Here is a 27,984-nt window from a genome sequence, read left to right as displayed (position 1 = left end):
CAATGGACTCCAGAGCAGCAGTTCAGCACTACTGGGCTGCATGTCCTAGACATATCAATACCTACAGGAGCAATGGGAACTTCAGCAGTGCCATTTTCCTGCCCAAACAGACCAGAAACTTCTGCTGATACCACTCACTGCTCAACAGCAATACAGACAGCCCATGCATCACAGCAGGTTTTGACTTCTTTTTTTTTTCCTGCCAACTGGTGTTTCGAATTTGGTTCCTGTGAAATACGGACTATGTTTCAACATGCAAAAAAAGAAACTATGAATGGGACTGTTAGAATCTTCTATTTTTTTCCTTCCACCAACTTTCTCATCATGTGGAACAGTCTGAGCATGGCAGTACTTCCTAAGGCACTTTGATGAAGAAAGGCTAGCAGAGCCTGGTGCCCAAAAACTGCAAGGGAAGAGTGGGACAAGCCACTGGGCAGGTTTACATTGGATGCAGAGTATGAGCGAACTCATTTCCCTGATAATTTTTGGGCCATCTTATTGCAGCCCAAGGCCACAGGACAGAAATGGAAACAGGAGGGAAAACATCTGAGAACTGATCCATTGAGTTTTCCAGGAGTTAAAAATTATGAGGATTTGGGATGACATGGTAAAGAATTTAATGTGCTGACCAGTCTTGGACAGAGAAGAGAAAGCTCCCATGCAGAGACACCATTGATTTCCTGATGACAGATTAAGTGGTAGACTTCAGAGACTGAAGGCACATGCAGCTGCTTGCTCATTAACTGATGAACTCACCATGATGTCCAATTGATACTGAAAAAGCAATGACCATTTCACAGCAGCTGCCCCTCAGGCTGGCAGATTCTGGCTGCCTGGACAGGTGCTGGAGAGGAATGAATGAAAATAGGGTGCCTGTAGGAGACTTCGTAAGTATTGCCCTAAGTGCAAATGCAGGGTAGAATTAGAGATTATGCTTTTTCATTACTGAGGTAGTATTTTCCTTACCACCAACCAAGAACGAAAGGGAAGCAGTCCTCACAAAAACACATACCAGTCATTGTATTGGGTGCATCCAAGTGCACACCAGGTGCACTGAGCTTCTGCAAGTACCACCAGGCATCTAAGGAGACATCAGTTATCAGGTAGTGTTTTATTACACAAGATATTTATACAGAGATATACAGAGGTGCCCTTCTGTCAGAGTGGCCACCGTATTTGCCATCGCTTGCCACCATCAGCAGCAAGATCACTTCCTGCCAAACTGGGGCAGTGGTGGTGGCACTTTGATGTCTTGACCTCTTTCCAGTCTCTTCTCGCAGTCAACTAGGTAATTGACCCCATCAATGACAATCTGGACTAGCTCCACCTGCAACAAGAAGAAAATAATAGGAACAGAAGTTTTATATAATACTGTTCACAGAGGAAGGGAAAACTGTCTTGTACTGCAACAACAGCATGTAACAATGAAAGTAACAAGCCTTAGAGATCTCCCTGTTCCACAGGAACTATGGGTCATGCTAGTCTAGTGGAATCCCACAGTATTTCCCTTCTCCTGATAGCTCTGAATTTGGGCCACCAGAAACTTTCAGTTATGCCCCTAAACTTCTACCAAATTCTGCTTCTACTATATTCCTGTAGGAACAAAGCAAACAATTAAAATCCTTATATAAAATGTTTAGGCACAATTTGAAATTGTGACTATCATGAAGGTGGAGGACATTCCCCAGATATTTTTTGGGAAGTAATGCCCAGCAGAGGTAGGGGTGCCTGTATGTTGTGTTTCCCACTCTTATGTACAAGGAGGAAGAAACCAAAACAGCAGTGGTGTCAAGGCTCAACACCATTGGGCAGCTCTAGCTGAAGCAGCAGCTGTCTTCCCAGCTCCTGTGCTTGCAGGAGCATTTCTGTGAGCACAGTCAGATGGAAACTAACTGGAATGGTGGTGCCAGGAAAGGAAGACTCATAGCATGGGTTCACACACCCCTAGTGCTGATGGAGGCACAGGGTGTGAGTCCTTGACATGGTTGTGACTGAGAGGATGTCAGGACCACCTGCTTGCCTGTAGACATTTAGACTGCCTGAGGAAGCTTGTCACACTGAGGTCTTGTACTTCTTCACAGGAGTGGCTCAGGACCAAATGTTCCCCTACAGATGACCATGAACCCTGCTGTGATCATCCAATTCGTTCTGCCTAGCATGCTGACTTTGCTGAGGTGGTTTTTCCAAGCCTAGGACCCACATGTCTGAAGCAGACACACTCTAAAGTCATGCTGGCTCTACACCATCCATCACTCCTTTGTTTACAGCTCTTGATATAAACTGACAGGGGTGGGATTAGCTCCACAGCAAGAGCAGAACCAAAATTTGTAGTTTTATATGGCAGGGGGTAGTGGTGCCTTTATAACTGTTCTCAATTGCTGTGGAATAGAAGGTGCCTTGTCCCCAGCAGATTTTCTCCACAGGTGGTGGCATGAGAGGACCACAGGCCCTGTGGCATTGTTAGCCAGCAAGCTATAGCACTGATTTTTCTTAGTTTTCATGAAATGGTTCATTAACAACCTTTAATGACTAGTCTGTTAACACCAAATGTGAAGACTAAATCCCATTGTCTCTTTATTGTGACAGTAGCTGATTTTCGAGGGACTTTTTTCACTATAAAGCATTTCAGTGGCTTAGCAGTTTATTTTATTGTCTTTTGCAGACCAGCTGTGTTGGGAAATCAGAGGTCTGAATTTGCTGCCTCCAGGAGAAAAGGAATTTCATATTAAGTTTGCATTGACCAGTAACTGAAACAAAGCAAAAATACAAACAATTTTATCGTGCACATTTGGGAACATAATTCAGTTCTACAAACACATTTACCACATAATGGATTCTTTCTTATTGTGTACTGAAAAAGAATGTGTCTTATAATAAAACATTTCTGTCCCCTTGAGTTTGTCTTTACTTATTTAGATTTCAAAGTCTTGAAGCTAAGGATTGTCTTATCTGTTGACAGTCTTTTGAATCCATCCCATACAACAAATGACTGACTTCAGTGGAAGTCTTCAAATAAGCAAAATTTTTTAGGCTTAGGCTATCTGTCCTAACATGTATTAGTTAATGATGCTGTGTAATCTTTCTGTATTATTAGTGTTATTCTAGTGTAAAGCACACATAGTGTCTCAGGTATTAATAAATGTCTTCATCATGTTCTGTTATTGCAAATAGTAGAGTTTAATAGCTTTTGATTCCTCTTTATTTCAGTTTAGATACAAAGGAATATAGCTGGCTACATCGAACTCTAACATTTAAAAATTCCAAAGCCCTGTACAAAGAAGCCATGGCTGTGAAGACTGTCAAGATTGTATTCAGATAAGAAAGTAAAGAAGCCCTGACCTGGCTGTATCCCAGCTGTAGAAAATCCAAGGTGAGTGAGGCAGAGAAGCCAGCTGGCTGTCTGTCAGCCTCTTTGAATCTGGTTGTAACCTGGGTGCATGGTCACAAGGTTGTATCTGTGTCATGAAAACCTACCAAGAGTCAGGCTGAACTTGGGTGTTGCACTGCAACAGCAGCACCAAACTGCATCTGTATCTAAGCTGCCAAAACTCCTCAGTGGTGGTGTTGGTAAACACACCTTGACAGCATGCTTTTCTCCACAAACAAGTTTAAACTGGGCAGCAAAACCCCCAAGGTAATTAAAATTTTGCTGCTGGATAAACAGGCAGCCCTTCAAATCCTGATGTGCAAGCAGGTTGACATCTGAGCCCAAATCATTTATTGCAAGTGAAGCAAAAGGGACCTGAGGAGACATCAGTCCCACCAGGGTCTGCCTGGTTTACCATATCTGAGACCAAATGCACCAAGGGGATGAAGGACATGGCTGACAGAAGGTTTGAAGCTCTGAAGCTCTGTTCCTTGTCTGCTAGCAGAGTGCTTGAATCACTGGACTTGGAGGGGCCTGCAAGGCAATTTTCTGTCTCATTTTTTCCTGACTCAGCCAAGGGTGAACACAGCCTTGGTTGTCGTGAGGTAAGGGAATCAGAGGTGGTCCCACAGGACTTGCAGTCTGGAACCTGGATTAAGGGCTGGGCTGAGGCAGAGCTAGTGGGAAGAGGCTGCAACTCATTGACATGGCTGTTTCTCACCCATTCTCCAGTAGATTTGCTCTTAGGAGATGTTCTGCTTTGTAAAATATTTAAATATGAGACTGGAATGAGGTCTGAGACCCAAGACTCCCAGGAGAGCAGCAACACTACCAGTCTGTTGGGACATTTCCACTCTTTGGCACAACAAATATTCATTCAAACCGAAATATCTCCTAACAAATGTCTGCAATTAACTTCTGTCATTGTAGCCTGCAGCACAAATCAGAGCTGACAATTTATATTTTTTTCTCTGATTTCAGCCCAGATCTTCTGCATCCTCAGCTCAGTGTCACATAGGACTTGTGAAGATGGCCCTAGCTCCTTCTCATTTACTTTTGAGTGAAAGGACTGGCCTTGACCTGCTATCTAACTGGAGAAAGGGCATGACTACCAATACTAAAAGGAATAAATACAACACTTCAAACCTTTTAGCTCCTGATACCCCAGGTGGGTTAGGACTCAATGACTCCTTCTTTCCCCAGCCTACTACAGGAGGTACAGCTGGTACCACCCTGTATGTAGCAGCTAATTAAGTACCCCGTGTACAACATGTCTCATGTGCATTGCAGAGACCCTCTTGTAGAGGGCAGGCAGGTTTGACAGTTGAAAAAAATTGTCCTGAGGGATGTCTGGTACCAAATTTTCTCAGCACCTGTGTGCGCTCAGTGTGGATCCTCAGCACATGGTAGAAACAAGTCACGTTTGTGTAGCTTGTTGAGGATTGGGGTTTTTTTTCATTGCAGTAACAGGAATATTTTTCAAGGACTGAACACTGCCATGGCTCCACTGAGGTCAGCAGAGTGAACCCAGCTAGAGGGAAACTGACTCATATCAGTACAAACCTGAGCTAAAAGCAAGAGGAAAAAGAACAGGTTTACCTCTGAGCGGCCCATGCGGTCCAGGTTGGAGATGTCGTACACGTCTGCTACAGCTGCTGTGTCCACTCCACCAGTGCCACGCTTTTGCAGACGCAGGTTTTCCAGGATTCTTGGAAACCTGGGATCCTATCAGAAGAAATAGGTTTGAGTTTATTGCCTTTTACTTTGCCTTCTGTGCTGTGTTGTTGCAGTGCTGTTATCTGTGATTTGATAACATCTCCAGAAAGACAAGCTGAGATGGATAGTTTTCTCAGTCCTTGGGTTACAATATGTTTTGGTGGCTTGAGTAGATTAATATCCATAACAAATACAATGATTTGCAGAATAAAATTATGCTTGATTAGTCATGCATTATCCCTGGGACCTTGTTACACATCCATCATGCTAATGTGCAATCACTGTAAGTTGTCATTTTTAATTTGTTCCTGTACAGGTCAGAAGAGCTGACTTCTGTCACTGGCTTGGTCAATGATTTATGTACCTTGCTAAGCTTGGGAAGCTTGACATGGACTCCAGCACGTAAACCAGTTCCCAGGTTGGAAGGACAGGTCAGAACATATCCAAGACGCTCATTCCACATGAACTCCCATCCCCTTTCTTTAATTAATCTTTCCACCTGTGATAGAAAAAAAACCAAATCAAAACAAAACCCAAGTGAAAATAAAAGAGCAGCATAAAAAGGTTTTGTTTTAAGATGTCTGCATATGGCTGAGAGTCTTTTCACCATGTATCTGTGTTGATAATGAGTATCACTGACACCAGTGTTACTATAAATTTACACTATAAAACAGTGTGGTTTGGATCTGATACAAATGGTTGCACTCATCAAGGATGAAACCCCACTGTCCATGTTACAATAATGTCTTCTTCACTTTCTCACAACCCCTAGCTTGCAGACTCTTGTCACATTATCACAAAGCTCTCTTTCATGGTGGTTTGGTACAACCCTAGCCCATGAAGATATACTTTAAGAATTATGGCTTTTGCCATAACTTTCTGACCTTGGTGTTTTTGGAACAACTTTGTGACATACAAGCCCAAAGGTCTGAAACACTATGAAACAAACAAAAGGTGCTGAAGCTGAGTTTTCTGTAATTTTCAAGGTGATGCCATGACTCTCTAAGGAGGGCACACGACTTATAAATGCCAGTATTAGCAGCCACACTTTCCTAATAAGGAGATGAAATAGCTTGTATAGAATGCTTTCCATGAGTAGATCTCTAGATTTACTCTAGCAGATCTAGAATGAAATAAATAACCACAGAAAAATCACAAGAGTCTATTGACCTTCAGGTAGGCTGGTACTCTGTTAGCTCATTTACACTCCATAGACTTCTGAGATCCAAAACCTCTTTCTCTATTAAAGCAACCTTTTCTGTGCCAGAGCTGCACTGGTCTGGAGACAACTTGCAGATATACCTGAAATGGCTTGACAAAACACTTGTAAGCCACACAACAACTCAGAAGGCCTTTTTTGTCTTTATTAATAGTGATGCCAGGGGCCTGGGCTATCAGTTTTTATCATTTTAATCAGAAAATCCCATATCTCCCAAAAAATGACAGTGAACCAATGTCCTAAGCTCTGAGTCCTGTGCACAATCCCAGCAGCATCCACTCTGCTCTTACCATCAGGGATGAGAATCAGGAAGCTGGGCCAAATAAATTCTTCATTCAAGGAAATCACCTAACCCAAATAAAATGCTTAATTTATTAATTCTTACAGCCCTCAGGCAGAAAATGGCAAAAAGGGAATATTTCTTTTGCCAGCCTGTGTGAATGATTTTAATGGAAAAAGCTGCAAAGACATTTGATTTTTCCCTACAACTCAGTTAGCTATTTGCTTGTGTTCCCTTCTTTAACTGCATTTGTGTGGGTTGCTGTGTGTATTGGTGTTACTTTTTTTTGTTGCTCCCTGATATATCAGTTCAGCATGAGCCACAGTAAGCAGTGCTGACAACAGCCCAACAATAAAGAGGAATAATAAATTAATTGAGATAATACCTCTTTTAAACCACGACAAAATCTTTCAAACACCCTTTTCATATTGCCACCCTTCTCCATGGAGATCACCCTGGTGTGGTCTTCTTCATTAATCCAGATGAGAAAAGTCTTGTCGTTGTTATGCCTGGTTGAGAAGGGGGGAAAAAAAGGATATCTTTAAAAAGAAAAGCCCCGAGGAAGAGTTTTCAGTATCCTTAGCTTTATTACAGTCTTTCAGGGCTGTGTAGAGGTTAAGCACAGAAAAATATTTTACAGATTTAGGGATGTGAGCTACTTTAACTGTTGTATCCTCATGCCAATAGCTTTACATGGGTTTCTGATCACATCATGCTGCTGTGATGCTGAGCAAGGAAATTCGTGTTGTTCTAGAGCATGAGCACAGCTGGGAAGTGCAGCAAAGGGAGAAGCCAAGCTCTGCATCCTCTCTCAGCAGGGATGGTTTCCATTGTCCTTAGCAAACTGTGAAGCTAGGAAAAATCACAAACATTTACATGCTGCTGGGGGGCAAGCAATATGCCCTCACTTAATCATATTCTCCCCTGAATCAAATCCCCATGGTCTCTTTATCTCTTGGTAGCACGGAATTGTCACGTTCATCAGGTTACATGTCCAAGCAGATGCACATTGCTTCTGAACAGCCCATGACTGATGCTGCCTTGTCAGTCAGGATGAAAATGCCTGGAGTTTTCACTCTTGGTTTGAACAGGTCAGTTATCACTAGGTTTAATAAGTACTGGGTCAGACCAGAGGCCACTTTTCCTTGCTTTTCTCCACTTTCTCTGTTGTCTACTACAGCATGTAGAGGGTGATTGACGAGATCAGACACATTCATAGAGACAGTGGAATATTACCGGGCTTGATACACATGAAATTTGAAAGTTCAAGTTCACCAAGAACCTCAGTTTCTGCTGGTCTTTTACTGCACCTCCTTCTGTTTGCACTTGGAATTTGCCAGTGCAACACTGAGCAGGTGTTGTATGTGCCCATACATCACAGTCACCCAGGGGTCTGTTTACCTTGGCTTCAGTCACCTACAAATGTACAGGAGAGGTTTTGCAAACAGTCTGGAGTTGGCCTGACTCGGGTCTCCCTTTAATTAACTCAGGCTCCCCCGTTGCTTTAAGGACCACTTCAGCCATGCTGAGTGTGTTTAAACTTTGCCATTACCAAAGGTGAGGTTGATGTCCCAAAGCCCACAGCAAGGACAGGATTGCAATCATTTTAAGCAAAATTGTTTCCCTCAGTGTGTACTCTTTCTGACAAGAATTTCTTGCAAGAGAAAGGTAGGCTTTGCAAATGTAGCTGGTTGATATACTTTTCAATAGCATTTTTTTTTCCATTGTGCCTGGCATTTCACATGTAAAAAAACCCAAAACCCAGATCTGTTTTATTAAGTAGATAGCTGGATCATAACCATCTTGTTTGTATTTCTGTTTGTTTGCAGAAAGAATGAATGGGATGCCTCAGCTTTATCTTTTTCCTCTTCCTCAGATTTATATGAGGACTAGGGAGCTTGTGGAAATAAAAATAAACCTTACAGCAGGTCGTCTGTTTTCATAGGTGATCAGGTTTCAGTGTGCCTGCACCCTGGCAGAAATCAGGTTTAGCTCATCACAGCAATACTGGCTATGCTTCTGAATGTGAGCCAGCACTGACAGATACTGCATAAAGTGCCATCATCTTTGAAAGTCCTGAACCTGCCTAGGGCAAGGACATAGGCTCAGTCATTCATCAGAATCTTTTTTATCCTGATTTTTGAGAATTACAGCATTTGGTAATGCCTAGAAGTATACCAGGATGGATGCAGACGCTATTTGCTGGACAGCTGCCTTCATCTAGGAAGGTTTGTGCACTGATCTATTATCCCTTTTTCTCTGCAGAAAACACAGGATGTGGCCACAAAATACATCAGGGATATTGTGACAATACAGACCTAGACCAAAACAGGAAGTTCAACTTCCTGTCCAGTTCATTGGGAAAGAAAGGGTTACTTTCAGCTCTGGGAATTTAAGTAACACTCTGTCTTTTGACAGAAAGGGGACAGGAATGAGCAATCCCATGTCCTGCAGCTGTGTGGCCTGTGATTCCTAGGTGACAGCATGGCTGCAGACTGGTGTTAAAGCTGCTTTTGTAACCTCAGCTCTGCCAGCTGCATGGCGACTCATGGGCTCTTTCCCAAATCAAAGTTTTATCTAAAAAGAAATAAAAAATTAAAGTAAAAATTCAAAAGAGGGAAGCCTGTGATGCTGTGTTGTGTGGATTTTATTAGTGATATCTTCTTGAATATAAAGGTCTTAAACATTCTGTTGCCTATCTCTGAATTTCATTTGGGTTTTTTTGGTCTTTTTTTTTTTAATTAAGTAAGAAAATATTTTTTTAAAGAAAGCTGAACATTCTATCAGTACGGGTACAGAGAGGCTGCAAGGTTAGGACAAGAAAAGAATTTTGTAATACAGTCTTTAAAACATGACACAAGCTTCTGCATGTCACACAACATACCAGATTCCTCTGGCATCTGGCCAGTCACGTGCCATCCCAGCACATGTTAGCAAAGGGGACACTGGCTTATCAAAGAGAAAATGATCCTAGATACAGAAAAGGGACACAGACAAAAAGAGAGAGAGAAAATGAGACACAACCAACAAACAAGAAACCCCCAACCAACCAACCAAACAACCAACCAAAAAAACAAACAAAGAAACAAACAAAAATTACCAACAAAATCCAGGTTTATTAAGGAAGCAGAATAATTCTAATACTATTTATGTGAAGACAATCAATGCAAGTAAATCACTTAGTACCCCTTGTGAATCTGGTTCTTTCTTCTGAAAACTAAAAGCACTTTATCCAGCCAGTTTTCTTGAGGCTCACTATCATTGGCATTATGGCCATGTTTTGCCAAAGATATTTTTCAAATGTAGGGAGGAATGGAAAGTGGGAATCAAAGGGTATTCTGGGGGGACCTGACTGCTTGCACCAGATATTTTCTGCAAACATTCATATTCCAAGGTAGAAGGCAACAAGTTCTTAAAGATTGGGAAAAAAAAATTAAAAATGCTATTTCTGAAAAGTTATTTCTCCCGCACTCATGGAGTCAAGGTAGGAATTAAATCAGTGCCATGTTTGACCTTTTGAGTCACAGACTTGTTCTGTTTCTTAACAGAGATGCTATTTCTGATTTAATAAATGTAACATTTGCTGTGCTACCCACTTGCCACATTTCAGATAATTTAGATTTTTTTAATAACTGGGCTGTTGAGGTTTTTTTCCAAAAGCAAATAAGTACTTGGTTTTCATGTGTGCTGAAAAATTATTAGTTCTTAATTCCTCAAACACAGACATATCACATGTTGTGTGGGGGGCTTGAGAGTGGGGGGTTTGTTGGGTTTTGTAAGCTAGAGCTTAATTAAGAATAGTGACGGTAGCTGTTTAGAAAAAAATATGACGTGTCAGACAAGTTTTCTTCCCCCTTTGCATGGAATTTTGGGTATTCATCTTCTAATACCCTGTGATGGGCATGATGCAGGCAGAACCCCAACCAAGTAAAAAGAAAAGGTATGGGATTCTCTTTGCTCATTACATGGGTACAAGATTTCCTTCCTCAGCTTGCTGCACTCCACTTTTTTTTTGAAAGAAAAAAATCTCCCTCTTGCAAAAAAACAGATGTGCACTATTAGTCTTCTTTGTGTATATATGGCCCAAATCTGTAAATTACCAAATATCTTCTGTGCTCAATGCCACTCATCTAGCACTGGTTTGATCTTACTGAGATCTAATGGTGCTTGTTAATGGTTGGCTGCCAGCTGGGTACCACAGAGGTTCAAGGTCTGGAGGAGGCAATCAGTGGTACAAATTACAGATGGGACCTGAGCTTGAAGCATTCAATGCCCTGATTTCATTAAGCTTGTATTACAATAAAGGCAAACAAAACAAGATAAAAATATGAATCAGTGGAATCTTTTCCACTTCCCAAAGGACTTAGCCTTAAAACATGAAAGAATTATATTCTCCACATTCCTATTTTGACATTTGCTCTATCCTGCTGGAAAACAGCAATGAAATAAAACCTACACTAGGTCACAGAATCACAGAATGTTTTAGGTTGGAAGAGTCTTCCAAGATCATCCAGTCCAACCTTTGACCAACACCATAAGTTAACTACTAAACTATGTCCTTAAGGACCAGGTCCAAATGCTTTTAAAATATCTCCAGAGATGGTGACTCCACCACTGTCCTGGGCCATTACAATGCCTGACAACCCTCCCAGTGAAAAAATATTTCCTAACATTCAGCCTAAACCTTACCTGGCACAGCTTCCATCATTTCCTCTGGTTCTATCACAGTTCACAGGAGAAGAGGCTGTTTCCCCTCCTCACTCCAACATCCCTTGAGGTAGGTGTAGGGAGCTCTAAAGTCTCTTCTCAGCCTCCTCTTCTCCAGCTCAAACACCCCCAGCTCCCTCAGCCACTCCTCACAGGAATTCTGCTCCAGGCTCTTCATGAGCTTTGTTGCCCTTCTCTGGACACCCCCCAGCACTTCTGTGTCCCTCCTATAGTGAGGTGCCCAGAACTGAACACAGCACTCAAGATGCAGCCTCACCAGAGCTGAGTACAGAGGGATGATCACCTCCCTGTTCCTGCTGGCCACGGTGTTCTTAACAGAAGCCAGGATGCCATAGTCCTCCTTGGCCACCTGCACACACTGCTGACTCAGATTGACTGTCAACCAATACCCCCAGGTCCCTTTCCAACTTCCAGCTCTCTAACCACACTTCCCCAGGTCTGTAGCTCCCCATGGGGTTGTTATGACCCAGGTGAAAGACCTGGCATTTGGCCTCGTTAAACCTCCTACAATTAACCTTGGCCCATTGGTCCAACCTGTCTAAGTCCCACTGTAAGGCTTCCCTACCCTCCAGCAGATCCACACAGCCACCTAGTTTGGTGTCATCTGCAAATTTACTGAGGGCACACTCAATCCCCTCATCCAAATCATTAATGAAGAGATAAAAGAGAAGAGGCCCCAGCACTGAACCCTGGGGGACACCACTCATGACCAGGTCACCAGCCAGGTTTAGTTCCATTCGCTAGCACTCTTTCAGCTCAACCATCCAGACAATTTTTTTAATCCACTGCAGGGCATATTTAACCAAGCCAAGTGCCATAAGTTTCTGAAGAAGAAAGTTCTGTCATCAATACCTTGTCAATAAAGGACGTTCAATTAAAAAAGTGACTGACTTTATATAAATTCTTAACTCCTGGTTAATCCTGGCTGTGACACCTAGTGCCTGGATTATAAATAGTTATGCTACTTCATCAGCTCTTTTTTGGTTGCTGTTACGAATAAACGTGCCAGGAATGTTACTAACAGGATACGGCCATTCCTTTGGATCTTTAACATGCACATTGTTGGTTTGTTTGATGTCACATGCTGTGACAAAATCCATGACAAAAATAATCACATTCCTATCTGAGTGACAATGAAAACTCTTGTAATGGGCATCATCCTTCAAGTCCTTAAATACAAGGTTGAAGTTCCAGCGGACCTGGAAAAAGGCCTCCTGGGTGCAACTGGCTACTACCATTTTGGGGAAACTGGAATTACTGTAGTTTTGACATAAAGAAATTATGGTCAAAGCTGACAATCTAGAATACAGATAATACCTAATGCTTATCTCAGTGCAATGACATTTTTAGTTAGAATGATTATTAACATAGAAAATACCAATCTTCACTCAAGGAAACAACCTTGAAAAAGTCCTAAATATACTTGATTATTTGTCCAAAAAGGTGGCAGCAGGCATGTATATTTTATTTGACACAGATCTTTTTGTCTGGAATATAACTCCACTTTCTGACCGGCACAGTTATGTACTTAACCATAATATAGACACTGGATGATTTTTCTTTACATTAACAATATTGTCAGACCATTAATTGTTGGGTTAATGCTGTGATTACCCTCCTTAGCTACACAGGAAAGCATATACTCTAAGGAAAGACAAGGACTAAGATGAAATGAAGGTGGTGTCAGCACCTCCTTACATCAGCACCAGTACTTACATCAATAAGCTGCTGCTGCTCCCTCTCAGTCATAGTAGTCAGGCTGTAGTACTTTCCAGAAAGGTCTCCTTTCAGCCCAGAAAGAGCAGTGACCACCACATTTTCCACCTCTCTCCTCTCTGCCCTAGTGCAGGCAGGAGGAAGGCTGAGGCCCCGGATGCTGCGACCGGTCCTCACCCGTGACGAGAGGACATAGCGCTCGTCAAACTGACCATGGGTGATCTGGGGGGAGAAGGTTTCATGAGTTCACACGTAGACCCCCCGTGTTGCACTCCACTATTAAAAAGAACAATAAATTCCATGGCACAAAAAGGGGGGCATCTTTGAGGAGAGATCTCATCAAATTGTCTTTGACGATGCCAGATCAATTTTGATGAGATCTCAAATACTTGGGATACTGGGTTCTCCTCAGAGTTTCAGACACCAGAGTGTTTTTAGGAACAACAAGTTTCTTTGGCTAGATCAATGTGGCAGTGCAACCATCTAGTCCTTTATCCCAAATTTTGGAGGAATCTGCGTGGTTATTGGAAATACAGATATGGGCTGAAGCAGCAGGCTGGAGCCAGGTACAGAAGATCCTTTGAAAAAGGAAAGCCCAAGAAGTTGCTAAATCACAATGTAATTGAAGGTCTGATTACATGTATGTAGGCATAGTGGAATCAGCTCCTGCTTTCACTCCAGCCCTTAAGACACAAGGCTATCTGGCAGTTCATGAAAGGTGACTGTGGCCCAAATCCTTGGTCCAGTTGGGATGGACTCCTCTGCTAGGAGCAAGGTAAAGATGGAGCTATGTTACAATTAGGGCTATGATTGGCATCCCGCTGTCCTTGACTGAAAAATAACTATCTTTGGAGTTGGACCAGGAAAAAGAAAATTAATATTTCATATAGTATCATTGCTGTAAGAAGCAGCCCTGAACCTTGATTGCCTCATTATTCTATTTCAATCTTACCTTGGATGCATCCAGGTCAGTGTGGTGCTTCATTGTCCGTGGATCATAGCCATTATGTCTTGATTTAATGACAGGATCAAAAATCTCAGCAAACACCTACAGAGTCAAGAGAATCTAGAAAGAGTCTGCAGCATGACAGAAACACTTAAATGCATCAGCTTCAGCCACATGAGAAGTCCCCTGGCACAGGCTCCTGGGTGACAAATGTGAAAGGGGCTTTGCAAATGCAGACAGAGTAAATACAAAAAGAGGGGTGATTTTGATCTAAACAGTGCTCTGCAGCAGTTGCTCATCTTCACAATAAATGGAAGGTGTAATTACACCTTATTTAGTTAAGGGATGTTGGAACCAGATAATTTATAATCTCCCTTCCAACACAAATCATTCATGATTTGGCAATTCTGTGATTAGTTATAAGCTTAGTCTCGTTACCACAGACAAGTACAGGATGTGGTGGCAACCAGGTTAGGTTTCAGGACACACAGCCAGAGTCCCTGACACCTTGCCTCTTGTTTTTAGGTCATGCAGGAGTACCCTATGTCTTCACTGCCATGGGATACTAGCCCTCATTAGAGTCAGTTGGCTCAGGTGTGTCAGCACTAATCAAAAGCACACCTTCATGCAGGTGAGGAGCACATCTAAATGAATAAACCAAGCAGGAGCTGGTAGTACAGAATGCCAGATGTCCCAGTCCATCCTCAGCAGCCCAGTGTTTGTTATGTTGTTAGGAGACTGTGTAGTAAAAGGTACCATTGTATGGTGGACTGAAAGAAGCAGACCACAGAGCTCAATACAAATAAGGATTTTTATCTCTTTTCTCTTCTCCTCATTCCAGAGTTAAATAAACCTGCCCATCCTAATGCTGTCTTCAACTTTCATCATGACCTAAAAGCTGTGGCTTAATAATGTATGGCACTTCCCAGAAGACATTTTTTGTTTCACTTCTGCCTCTGCTGTTCCACAATGTAATTTCCACATTACCTTCATTTTGTGTGTCTCAGGGTTGCATAGCTTTGCCATAAACTAAGCTTAGTCGTAGGAAGGAGGGCAGCCGCTGGAGGCAGGTAGCAGCTGCTCCCGAGCAGGTACATTTTATTAACTTCAATTGCAGCAGAGAGGGCACCTGTGGTAACACCTCATGTTCATGTGTTTCCTAATGTGGAAGAGTAGGGAAAAAAACATCTTTATGCACATGGCTTGCCTCTTATGTACTCTGTGGGATACAATTTTTTCGTGGAAGCACATACCCTACCAGGACTCTGTCTTCATCCAAAGAGCTCTTGTGAGCAATACCACAAAAACTGAGCCAAATGCAAGAGTATTGTGGAAATGTCTTACCTCATAGGATTCTTCATCACCTGCGACCATGCCCACAGTTTTAATGAAAGGATGGCCAGGATTGTCAACCCCGGTTTGGATGCACTGATCCAGGGTGTAGCCATTGGGAGTCATCTTGTCCCTCAGCCTGGAGTAGATGCCTGGAGTGAGGCACTCAGCCATGCAGTTGTTGTGTTTGCGGAGATCAGGATAGTCAGCACTGAAGAGAAGAAGAATCCCAAATAATTAATGTGGCCCCTTTGAAGAGCGATCCTTTCTAATTCATGAATCTATTAAAGGGATCGTGAGATACAGCGAATGTGGTGTGGTTTAAAAGTTTACTTAGTTCATGGTTTATGTGCTGCATTGCATTTTAGGCTGGAGGAAGATGCAGGTCACTGCTAGTACCCCATGTTTCCTGCCAGCAGGACCCCTCAGAAGACTGGCAATTGGATCTTTCTGCTATTCAAGGCCATCAGGAAAATGAATCCCAGCGAGCTATGGAACTGTACTAAGCTCCATTTAATCTCTGCTGAGACTTTTTTTTTTTCCCCCCAGAAATAAAAGAGCTGTACCATTTTTTTGTTCATGTTGGAAGGGAATGAAGTTTAGTTCATTGGATTCAGAGCCCAGTGGACACGGCTTAGTGAACATCACTGGAACTGTCTGATCTATGTCAGCTGTGAAGCTCATTCTTCTACAATATCTCAGTTTGCTTTAATGGCTTTATTATTTACGGAAAGCTGCATGGTGTACCAAGACAGGGAAAATAAAGATCCTAAAGCTCTTTAGCTACACATTTTTGCAGCTGAGTCACAGAACATCTACCTTGTACTGCTAGTGATTTTCTTTATGCACAGCTCTCTTATTTCTATAATAATATCTTTTTATTAGGATACAATTCACTGCTTAAAAACAAACAAGCAAACAAAAAATGATCTGTCAGAGCCTGAGTTGGTGTTTTGTTTTGTTTGTGTTTTGGTATCTTGTTAGTTTGTTATTGTTTTTTTTTTAAGTGGGGCCAGAAAAGTCAGTCTATTGTGAAGAAGGTCTGTAATTAATTTCTAACCATCAGCCAGCCAGTCTGGACAGAATTAGGGGTATATAGGGAACAGCAGTTGAATGGGAGATTTATTTACTACTTGCATTTTGGAAATATTTTCACATTTCCTAATGGTAAAGTCTGTACACTCAGCCAGTTCGATAGTAAAGCATTTTATAGCTAATGAGATAAAATAAGGACTAATATAGTGCTATGCCTAAAATTTAAAGATTTTAGTGTGCTTGTCATTGGCAATTGAGTTTTTTTGGGTTGGTTTTTTTTTTTTTTGAGTGTTGCTACTATCTCACATCCCTGCTTTCTGGTCTCAAAGGACATGGTTGATGCTACCTAATGCCGTGGTGATTAATAAAGGGTCCTGTTTCTCAGGTCACACAGCCCATGGGCAGACACACGAGGACTCTGCAGCTTTGCTGAGGATCTTCCTCCTCCAAAATCTTCACATTTCTCCTGGCCCAGCTGCCAGGGCTCTGTGCTCAGCCAGCTGCCCAACCCCAAGTCCTTACCTCGGAGGGAAGAGTTTCCTTTTTTCATGAACAGCAGCGTTCACATTTTGCTGGTTCAGCAGGTACCCAGTGGTGAGCACCCCCGTGCCCGCGGCCGCAAAGAGGGCAGTGGTTGCACGGCCAGCCAGGAGACGGCAGAAGGTGCCAGCCATTCCTCCCCGAGGATACGATGCCTGCAGGAGGAGACACACCATGGTCAACCCATAAGTCCTCATACAATGGGAAAGAAAAATAAACCCTCGGTTTTTTAATGCGATCCTTGTGATAGGAGGAATTTATTTCTATTGCTGGCTTGCGCTTACATAGTGTTCAGAAAAATGGTTATTGAGTATGTGTATTATTTCATGCCTGTAACCTACTTCATTTTTTTGGTGCTGTGTTGAGCACACAATTCTAATCCCAACACCCAGAGTATTTCAATTGCTTCAGTGACTCTAAGGCTACAATTGAATCCTTTAGCTTGCTTTGAAGCAATAACACATTACATAGAGATATTTTTTCAATGGCCTAAAAGTTACAGCGAAGTATGTTGACATGTGGTAGGATATTCATTAGCTGGGTTTTTCCTTTCAGTTGCTATCACCTACAGAAACTCTTGTGTCTCTTCTATAGTGGCTTGACCTGGTAAGCACTTTATGCCTTTTCTTCCATATGAGCTGGGGTAGGTTTTAACTCATCATGTGTCTGACAGCATGGGAAGGGTGATATACTAGGGACCAAAAAATCCTCAGTGTCTTGCGACAGGAGATTAGAGATCAACTCTTCTCTGCCTTCTACAATATCTGAATGTATTCCATCAAATGGAGATAGTGGGAGCAATCATCAAAACAAAGGTGGGCAGCATTTCACCCCAGTGCTCACAGACTTATAAAACACCTCACTGAAGGTTGATGTGGATGCACTGTGTGCATCGCTTCAGTGAGGGACTGGACAACCATGTGGAAGAGAAATTAATTGCAGGCTTTATGCAGAAAAGAGAAACAGGCTAGCAATAAAAAGACATGGAGGTGTTTGAGAGGGTCAAAAGGAGGTCCATGAGGGTGGTCAGAGGGCTGGAGAATCTCTCCTATGAAGGCAGGCAGAGAGAGATGGGGTTGTTCAGCCTGGAGAAGAAAAAAACTCTGGGGAGACGTTATTAGAGTCCTTCCAGTACCTGAAAGACACCTTTTATGATGGAGACAAACTTTCACCAGGGCCTGTAGTGACAGGTTTTACCTGGGCAAGTTTTAAAATGGAAGTGGGTAGATTTAGGTTGGATACAAGGAAGAAGTGGTTTATGATGAGGGTGGTGAGACACTGGCACATGTTGCCCAGGGGGGTTGTGGCTGCCCCATCACTGGAAGTATTGAACACCAGGTTGGATGGGACTTTGAGCGGCCTGGTCTAATGAGAGATGTTGCTGCCCACAAGAGGAAAGGTGGACTACATAATTTTTAAATGCCTCTTCCAGCCCTTACCAGTGTATGAATTTGTTATTCTGCGAAAATTCCCTGGTCTCAAATTTGTATACTCTACCACTTTTTCTCAGCATTGGGTTCATAGAGCTGCTATGGCTTTGGGATTGTGTCTAGAGACAAGGAGATCTGTAAATCTAGCAAAGTCTAGATAGTATTTCTGTGACCATCAGGTCTTTGAGCAGCTATAACTTCTGATTAAACAAAGGACACAAATCCCAATTTGTGTCATTGAAAACAGTGTATTCTTAAAACTGGATTCTGGGAAATTGTATTTGAGAAATGGGCATAGAAGAGTTACAGGAAATCATGAACCTTCTCTCAGGATATGCTGCAGCTGAGTTTTCAAAATTTTTTTTAAAAAATAATTGTTTATGTAATCTTTTCACCTTCTTTTAGAGATTAAACTAGACAGCTCAAAGAATTTGGTTTTATTTTTAGTGAACAGTGTTCCAATATCCAACATTTTTCACATAAGTCTGGGTTGGTTAGAGCCCAAACACTGCAATTCTGTGCCTTTTCTTCTCCAGTCGAAAGGCAGAGGTGATGTTGCATCTGTATCTTGTCACTTAGTAAAAAGATCTTCTCACCTTCTTGCATGGTTTTCTGTTTTGAGGGTGATTTGTTTCATGTCCTATATCTTGCTTGACCAATTTTATGCCTGTATTTTTGTTTTTCTGTCTCCTCCATCCCTTCAATATGTAATATACATAGATTTAACTCTCCTTCCAGAAAAAATTGACTAACTGACAGAAACGTCACTATTTTTTCACTGAGAGAATTTCTCTAAAACAGGAATGAGGAGAGACCACACAGGGAAGGCATTTTTTTCCCATATTGTGATTTCTTCAGCTATTCAGAGTCCTCATGAATTAGTTGTGCAGCATGAGTGTATATTGAAAAACACATGACACAGGTCTGGGACAGGAGGCAGATCACCAGCAGTTCCATAATCTTATCCCTGGGAGTGCCTACTCTCCATCCATGGATTTCTTTAGGTGAATTGCAGGGCAGGTTCTCACGACTGCAATAAGATTCATCCCACAGAAGATGCAGTGGGAGAATATTTGACTCTAAATCAAGATCAAATATGAGGTTTATGACAGAGATTTGTGTGCTGCCTTCTTTTCTATGTATTTAGCAGATGGTTCTTGTGCCTTCTCATAATATAGCATCCCCATCCTACACTCTGGAAATATTTGCTTGTGACTAATCTTCACAGAACTGTTATTGTTATACCAAAGTGTCTGAGAAACAATACACATATTTTCATATCAGCTCTGTGTATTTATAGTTCTGTTTTGTAGATCCCATCTTTACTGCAAGGAATTGGCTGGGATTCAGAATCCTGTCTTGAAAACAAGAATTCTCACCAAAATCCCTTTGCAGACAATGACATTATGACTTCATCTGTGCCCAAGCAGGCACTCATCAACATTTCCACCAGTCCCTTCTGGGGAGCTTCCAATTCCCATCTTGCTTTACAGGACAAATCTGGCCCATACTTCTGATTAAAGGAACTAAATTAGAGGAATTAAATTAAATTACACATTAAATAAAATGTGCAATTGCAGTGCTTCAGAAGCAAGGAGAGCAATGCACCTGTTTGACTCGAGCCTCAAACAGGACATTATATTTAAACATGTTACTCACCTGCAATGTTGTCTCCTGTTTTCACATAACCTTCATTCCTTGTACTAATGCAACACAATGGGAAAGTCCCACCCTTTGTAACAGCATCTGTTGGCTGCATACTTTTCTCCATCTGAGACTTTTCCAGTGATCAAGGATGCACAAAGGATAAACACTACATCTCAGCCAGAAAGTTACTCTCTGGATCAGCAACATGTTGAGGTCTGGGACTGGAAGGTAAGCACAATGTGCTCTTTGCTCAGTGCTTGTCATTATTTTGTTCTGGGAGAGCTGAGAAGTACATGGGAATTCTGCAAGGGTGACGATGCTAGAAGCTGCACTCTGGGATTTATCTCGGAGACAAACCAGGCTTCCTGAAGCTGATAAAATCTCAATGTTGTTTAGCTACTTATTCAGTGCTCCTCTTTACCCTTTCAGCAAGCTAAGGGATAAGAGAGAGTCTGAATCTGACAGCAGCTGAGCAGAGAAAACCTTCTGCAAAACGTGGTGTGCAAGCTGTGGCCTGGGTGGCTGCAGATATCTTGGCATCCTTGGTTTTCAGGCTGAACTACACTCCGTGCCTGAGGGATAGAGCTGTGACAAAAATCACAGCCCATGCACAGAAAGAGATATAAATTACCTGGAAAAAGAAATTGATGAACCTAGGGGGAAAGGATCCACTTTGAAAAGGCAAAGGCACTTCCTTGGTAAATCAAAAGGTGAAGGGAAATGCAGGGATGCTGTACTTGACTACTTCTGCTAAGTGAGTATGAGTACCTCCTCCTCACTCTTTTTTATGTCTGTCTTTGTCTGGCTCTGCAATGCTGAGATTCAATGCCTGAAGCAGACCCTCTCAGCACAGACAGTTTCATTGACTTCTTGCTGGGGCAGCATCAGCAGTTTTCTCATCTTTTCAGGGACTGACGCATTAAAAGAATCATTGACTTTTGGACATCTGATCTAAAGCAGATTGCATCGTCATGAAATTGTTTTACTTTCTGAGTTTTGATAAGGTGTCATAACACAAGAATTTTTCTTGTTGACAATGTTATCTCCCATTGTGCCTGCATGCCTTGTCACCCAGGATATTCTTTGTTGGATCACAGAAAAATTTCTCTTACCCTGAGGCAAGCTCTACTTTACCTGACAGATGCTTTTATAATAGTTCTTAAAAACCTCCAACACTGGGGATGCCACAGACTGCGTAGGTTACCTACCTAAGAAAAAAAATAAAAATACATAAATAAATAAAATCTGAGTAAAATAGGCTTTTCTTCTTCCTTTTTCTAAAGCTAATGTCTAACTACACATCTCTTGTTACAACTGAAGCCCAGCACTCCTAGCCCTAACATTTTCTTCCCCAAACTTTGCAGTTCTGTAAGGAGAAGTTCAGTTTCTGTCTTTACCAGTCAGTGCCTCAGCTTTTTAAAACCAGTCACTCCTGCAGAAAAGGTGACTCTGCTGAGAAGGTGACCTGACAGGCATCAATCATAGCATCACGCGGCTGCTGCCTGCCGGAACTGGGAGACGACAGCTGCTCTCATCTTCTGCTCCTTTGGGTGGGACCTTGGGACCTTCTGACTGCAGCGTGGCATTGCCATCGCAGGGACCATCATTTGTGACTGTCAAATGCAAAGTGTCTAGGGGAACATGAAAGTTAGAATTTCTTAGGAGAAGAAAAACATCATCCGGACCGCTGTGGAAAGGTGACTGTAAGCCTCTTTATCAAAATGGTCTTAACTCCTGATTCAATAAACACCTCTCGCCACAAGGGTGGGCTATGGTTCTTAATATCAATGCAAATAAACACTGCAGCATAAACTCAGCCCGGGTGGTGCCTTGTGCCTTGTACCCAAAGAGCAAAAATAGACTTGTACAAAAAAAACTGGTGTACAAGTTCAGCAAACAAAGTTTCTACATAATAAACAAAACACTTTATCTGACAGGAAACAAGACCCTTTTGTTTTGCTTTTCCTTTTTTTTTTTTTTTTTTTTTTCCTTCCTAAAAAAAGCATTTCATACTAACACATTGGTTCAAAGAAAACATTTCAAAAAATCCATTTTGAAAGAGTCTGAATGGAATGCTTTCAAATGAAAAGAATTCTATCAAAGCTATTTATCAAATCTGACATCAAGTCATTAACATATTCAACTGGGTTGTTTTCCTACAGAAAATGTCAACCTGTCTTACAATAAGTTTATAACATCACCACCTCTGTGGACTCAGAGAAATGTAATTACTCCATCCAAAGGTATCATAATAGCAGTAAGGTTTTTTGGAGAACACTTTGCCAGAATTGCCATGCTGTGATTCAGGTTTCACTGCAGACTATCATTAGGTCTCCAATGTAAGGGTTCACTTTCATCAGGGATATATAACCACTATGTGGCCTCAAAAATGGTAGCGCACACTTTTCTTTAATAGGAACTTCCTAAGGATCTTTCCTTGGCTTCATGATGATAGAAAACTCATTTTTTTGTAGATTCCTACAGAGCTATTGTAGCACAGGTGGCAAGAGAAAAGAATGATTTTTCAAGATCAGGAGAACATTTGTTATTATGAGTTTTAACCATTGAAAAGGAACTGAGTGTTTGGATGTCCTGGGAGGAAAGCACTTGCATTAGGAAAGCATCCAAAACTTCTCAGAGATAATATGGTCTGTAGAAGATAAAGGAGTTCCCAGGGCTAATAAACCTGTGTTTAAAAAAACCCACACAAATCTATTAAATTATTTCTGCCCTGCATTGGTTTGTCTTTAGTTTGAATCACTGGCCTTTCTTATTAATTTTATTAAGTTTGCTCTTGGCATTTCTACTCCTTGTTTTACCACATGTAGTTACGTAATAACTAGCTTTTTAAAATGTCTCTCCACCAGTTGCTTTTGGTTTTTTTATCATCTTTTCAAATTTACTAAACACTCTTTGGCCCTACCCTGAACTCTTTCCATTTCATTTCATCCTCAACATCCTCCTGATACCAGATCTTTCACACCAGGTCCCCAGCGTGGCAGCAGCAGAAAATCTCTCTAGTAAACAGCTTATACATACAGAGGTCACATCAGACCCAGGGGACCACAGTGGCTCACCATAAGCTCACTCCATGGTCATTGCCTGCCAAGTGCTGTCTCCCCTTGGGAGTCACACAGTTGCCTTTGGAGTCAGGCAGTTCCCTGTGTCAGGGAACTGTGGTTACGAGTGATGACTACAATCCTCAACCTGGTATCCTAGGGAGCTTCCTGGTGGGAGCAGTCAGGGAACTACATCTGATATGGACACAGAGACATTTCCGAGTAAGATTATGAGATGGGTTTGTCTGCAATAGCAGGATCCTCATCGACTTAAGTATTAGTCCCATCAATTCTTTTACTCGCACTTTCACTTTCCCTGTAAACTGGAATGCTTTCTTACAGGCAGAGAAGCTTTCTCTCTGTTTTGGGGTCCTGAATGAACTGATAAAATAGTCTTAAATGGTTCCAAATTATAATTGTTTCTATTTAAACACTCTTTGCTAATTGATTTACAACAGCAACAACCTTGCAGAAGTTTTAGGTTCTTTCAATGCACCACAAGCTGCATGTGAATTTGTATTACTTTGTTTTAGTAACACATCCAACAGAATTAGCTATAACTAAACCTGCATTCATTTTTGGTTCCAGGAACATCTCTTCTGCAGTTGTCCAAATGAGGTCCAATTTCTTTGGACTTGGGACACAACACTTTTTTTGAGCTATAAGACTTAGTAATTTTGTTTAATAGATTTTAACAAGATTCTTAGGATTGATGGCATGAGACATCAAGCATGTGCTACCCAGATAATACTCTGTTATTAACAAGACTATTTTGTTTTAGGGTTTTTTTTGTTTGTTTGTTTTTTTACAAAAAGACACATTAGGAGTCAGACAGCTTTTTTGTTACTAATTTGGTGACATAGGGATGTCAACATACTGTGTAAGACATATTCAGAGGTGTGATGTAAATACTTAGGTGTTTCAGTGTAAGCCTGTGATGAAGCTGGAACACTGTATATTTTCTGTATGCGGAGCAACAGAACCTGACACATCAGGAGACCAAAGGGAATAAATGAGAACTGGTATTTTGCAGTGGGGAGACATAAACTGGAGCACTAGCTCAAGTCCTCTGACTAGGACAGCTCTGAAAGAAGAGCAGGCAGGGGATATCAGGAAACAGCTTGAGCTTCTCAGAGCCCTTAGCAGATGGCAGAAATACAAAACTTGCACCTCATGAGCACTGAAGTGCTCACTTGTGCTGCAGCTGGGAGGATGCACCCACTTCTGCACAGGACATCACTCTTAGATTTGGCTCACCATTTCCCCAGTGTAAGAGCCAGTGTTGCTTGCTTTCATGTAATGGTCCCCTTCAAGTAATTTATCTCCTGATTTTCCCTGTGGTCAGGGCTGATTTAGTCTGCACTCACCCTGCAATTACAACACACCCCTGTCTTCCTCTCCTTTGCAGCAAGCAAGAACTTGAGCAGTGCCCGCAACTGGGCACTCCTGAGGTGCTGAGTGTGGAGGGTAAGAGATGTTTCATCTGGTGTTCAGCATCAGTTGGATTTTCTACAGGTCAGGGAAGGTTTAAGTATTTTTCCTTATTAGTCAAATGTGCTGCAAGACACTTTGAAGGCCCCTGGTATTTGAAACTAACAGGTTTAAGAAATGCCCGGGCAACTTGCCTTGCACATTTCCCTCTTATTATGTCATGCTACTCATAATTTGGATACTGTCTCGTGATAACTATTTGAGATGTCTTTTGTATGCCTTCAGGATTACACCTGCCTTTGGCCCAAGGCCAGGGCATGGAGTGCAGGTCAGTAGCCATGGGTGTGGAATTTGTCACTGGAAACAAGTCCCTAAAGCTTCATTTCCAAGGTCATTTGTATTATTACTGGGAGAAAGAAAAAATTATTGTGACAAAGATGCTTGAGGGGCTGGAGCACCTCTCCAGTGATGACAGGCTGGGAGAGTTGGGGTTGCTCATCCTGGAGGAGAGAAGACTCTGATGAGACTTTAAAGAACCTTCCAATACCTGATGAGGCTACAGGACAGCTGATGAAGGACTTTTTACAAGGACATGGAATGATAGAAAAAGGGGGAATAGTTTCAAGCTGAAAGAGGGGAGATTTAGATTAGGTATTAGGAAGCAATCCTTTAGTGTGAGGGTGGTGAGATACTGGAACAGGCTGAAGAAGACAAGTTGCAGCTGCCCCATCCCTGGAAGTGTTGAAGGACATGTTGGATGGGACTCCGAGAAACTTGGTCAAGTGGGAAATGTCCCTGCCCATGGCAGGTCCCTTCCAGCCCAAATTGTTCTATAATTCTATGAAACACAACACTGGTGTAAAGTAGCAACCACTAAGCTATCCAGAACACAGGATTATGTGTCCGCAAAACCAAGGTTTCTTCATTATTATTCTTTCACCACACCAGTACCATAAAAGGTACGTAACTTCAGAGTCAAAATGGTGTTGCCTTTTCCAAAGAAGTATTCCTATATACCATGATGACCTATGGTCATTGAATCAGCAAAACCTGTGTGAATGGTCATGATCTTAAAGGTCATAGCCTTCACCTCTCTGCTTTGCCCCAAAACATGCCCAGATAACCAGCTTCCAGGACATTAATATCCTGCCAGGAGTCTATGTTGGCTTTAAAACTGTATTTTAATGTAGGTATCAGCTACCATGCACAGAAGGTGGAGACAAAAGCCAGTAGCAAGATTTAACAGAAGTCACTACTGTAAATCTCATGCTGGCTGTGAAACAGCCCAGAGGATTCCAAGTGTCATTTAAGGTGGAAGTGTTGTTTGTGACAGCAGTTTGAACCCAGCATGAAAAAAAAAATAAATTGGAGAATGCTTATTTCAGAACCTTTAACAACTTTTTCCTCTTATTCACTGTACACCTGGACTGAAGTCTGTTAAAGCTGAAGGTATCCTCCAGGAGAGATATGGCTTTTGTACTGCAGGTCCCTCACCAACACTGAAAAGATCCTTATTTCAAATCAACAACTCAAGAAAAATCTGACACAGCAACACTTCTTTTGCTACTGTGGCCAGAGGTTCCTCAGGACATTTGGTTCACAGATCCCACTGTGCTGGGAGTGCCTCAGCTGTGTCCCATTGGACATGGGGATCCTGTGCCTGGCACAGAGGTGAAGATGCTGCATCCCTCTCTGTGAAATTCAGAGGAGAGTGAATAATCAGAAATGCACAAGCTGCCTCTTTTTTACCCTTTAAGGTATTTGTGAACTTTACTACTACTTGTAATATTTAAAAAAAAATAATTATTTTGCTATTAATTCTTTTCTTTCTGCAAGTCCTTTTAAAGAGGAAGTTGTCAGCTCTTTTTTTGTCTCACTCTATTTGAAGACAGGTATTGGTTACCCTATATTTCACACCAGACAGCACATGTGCTTGTAGCCAAGGAGGGAAGGAAGGTACAAGGGTTACAGTGACATTTCTAGAAATAGAACCAGATTAAATATTTGGCCATGTCATGGGTGGTATTAATTGCCACACCATGTGATCCTAGGCGACATTTTAGAGGAATGGCAGAGTCACAGCTAAAGTTCACACAGGCTCACAGACACAGAGAAATCCATACACAGGTCTTCAACTGCTAAGCCATTTAGCTAACCCTATCACTGCAGTGAGCTGAACTTTCACGTGGTGGAAGGAGAAGGAGGTTGGTCTTTTATATTTGAGAAGTAATTCCTTTGAGTCACCCTTAGCTTGATCTAAAGCCTATAGATGCCAGTGGAAAGTTTTCTCTGCCCCTCTATGGAAGTTGCTGGCACCTTAGAAACATCTGCAATAAATGTCACAAGCGACTGCGTGCATAAGAGACCATTTTTAGAAAACAGTTTAAATTGCCCTTGGTTTTCTGTATCACTCTACAAGCTTAGAGGACAAGCTATAAACTATTAAATTTCCTAGGAGAATGTTGGTGATTTCTCCAGTTTCTCATAGCCCACCCTGAGCAACACTTGAACCCTGTTGACTATTCTGGGTTTAACATAGCCTCTAGAATGCAGAAACAATGCCAGTGCAGACACCATTCTAACTATGCCCTAATCACAGCATGGAATATCTCTAGGAACAATTAATTTAAGTTTCTCCTTGTAATGCCAGAGGTTAGTGAATGGTTATAAAAATATAATAATTTTAAAAAAAACAAAACTAAAAGCCTCCAAACTTTGAATCTATGAATACACTCATATGACTAGAGATCACACAGAAAAGACTATGACTCTTCATAGATCAGACAACTAACCCTGAGCAACTAGCCCTTAGTAAAAAAACATTATTTTTGGTTTCTATCAGCTGGAAGTCTGTCCGGTCAGACCTGACATGGTCAGGGTCTGAATCTCAAATTTTCCTACTGAAATCCAACCAAGGTGCAGGGAGTTCTTCCCCTTCTGAGCCAATTTGACACTTTATTACAGTCTAAAACCCTCAACTCTGTAGTGCACAGAGCTACAAACAATTTTAAAAACAAAACTAGAGATTTTTTCTTAAAAAAAATAGCTTTTTCTAACAAGTTTTTTCTGAACTTGTTATGCATATGCCAAGAGACTTATTTTTCCCTTCCTTAAACTGTTACTTAAGGGTCAGCATCCTCAGCTGCACAGTGGGTTGACACATTTTTTTCCTCCACCAAATAGACAAGCGAATCAAAAAATTATAACCAAATTGCACCGCATCCTATGGTGCTTCTATTTAGTATTTTAACAATCCTTGTATCTGCAATGCTACCCTTCCAGGATAGAAAAGCAACATAAGGAGTCCAACTGACCTTGGAGCTGAAGGTAGAGACGTCCTACTGCCTGCAGCGAGCCCACAGTGTAAAGGGAGCAACAAGTTGGTGTGCTGAAGAGTAGACCAGGTAATATGAGAAGGGAAAAAGGAGGTGAGAGAAACAAAAATAATTGCAGCAGTGACCAATCCTATTGCACAGGGTTATCCAAATGACATTTGCTCACACAAGGATGCCCTTGAGGATGTGAGCAGGATGTGGCA

The 27,984-nt window shown here is 41.8% G+C and overlaps 1 protein-coding gene across 3 annotated transcripts; it reads right to left on the bottom strand.

Annotated features, from left to right (window-relative positions):
- Positions 1-1,092: 1,092 nt before the first annotated feature.
- On the bottom strand, positions 1,093-27,863 carry CKMT2 (creatine kinase, mitochondrial 2). 3 transcript variants are annotated; one of them, XM_030466774.1, is made up of 11 exons: positions 27,761-27,861; positions 21,091-21,164; positions 16,862-17,034; positions 15,317-15,515; positions 13,979-14,074; positions 13,027-13,248; positions 9,467-9,552; positions 6,968-7,091; positions 5,448-5,582; positions 4,967-5,092; positions 1,093-1,327 (listed from the first exon to the last, which is right to left on the bottom strand). In XM_030466774.1, exons 3-11 carry the CDS (start codon positions 17,011-17,013, stop codon positions 1,208-1,210), a joined length of 1,260 nt encoding a protein of 419 aa, XP_030322634.1. In that variant the 5' UTR covers positions 17,014-17,034; positions 21,091-21,164; positions 27,761-27,861; the 3' UTR covers positions 1,093-1,207. The 3 variants fall into 3 exon arrangements, with proteins under 3 accessions (XP_030322634.1, XP_030322635.1, XP_030322636.1); XM_030466775.1 differs by having other exon boundaries at positions 21,091-21,160; positions 27,761-27,804; XM_030466776.1 differs by lacking the exon at positions 21,091-21,164 and having other exon boundaries at positions 27,761-27,863.
- Positions 27,864-27,984: the final 121 nt, after the last annotated feature.

Source organism: Calypte anna, chromosome Z (genome assembly GCF_003957555.1).
Source record: "Calypte anna isolate BGI_N300 chromosome Z, bCalAnn1_v1.p, whole genome shotgun sequence".
NCBI classification, from domain to species: domain Eukaryota; kingdom Metazoa; phylum Chordata; class Aves; order Apodiformes; family Trochilidae; genus Calypte; species Calypte anna.
The sequence above is the reverse complement of the archived record's forward strand: the minus strand, read 5'-3'. Positions and strand labels throughout refer to the sequence as shown.

Coding starts and splice junctions, on each gene's coding strand:
- CKMT2 (XM_030466776.1), bottom strand. CDS start 17,013: ATGGCTGGCACCTTCTGCCGTCTCCTGGCTGGCCGTGCAACCACTGCC. Junction 14,075..15,316: donor GTGATGAAGAATCCTATGAG/GTAAGACATTTC, acceptor TTGACTCTGTAG/GTGTTTGCTGAGATTTTTGA. Junction 1,328..4,966: donor ACCGCATGGGCCGCTCAGAG/GTAAACCTGTTC, acceptor TTCTTGTTGCAG/GTGGAGCTAGTCCAGATTGT.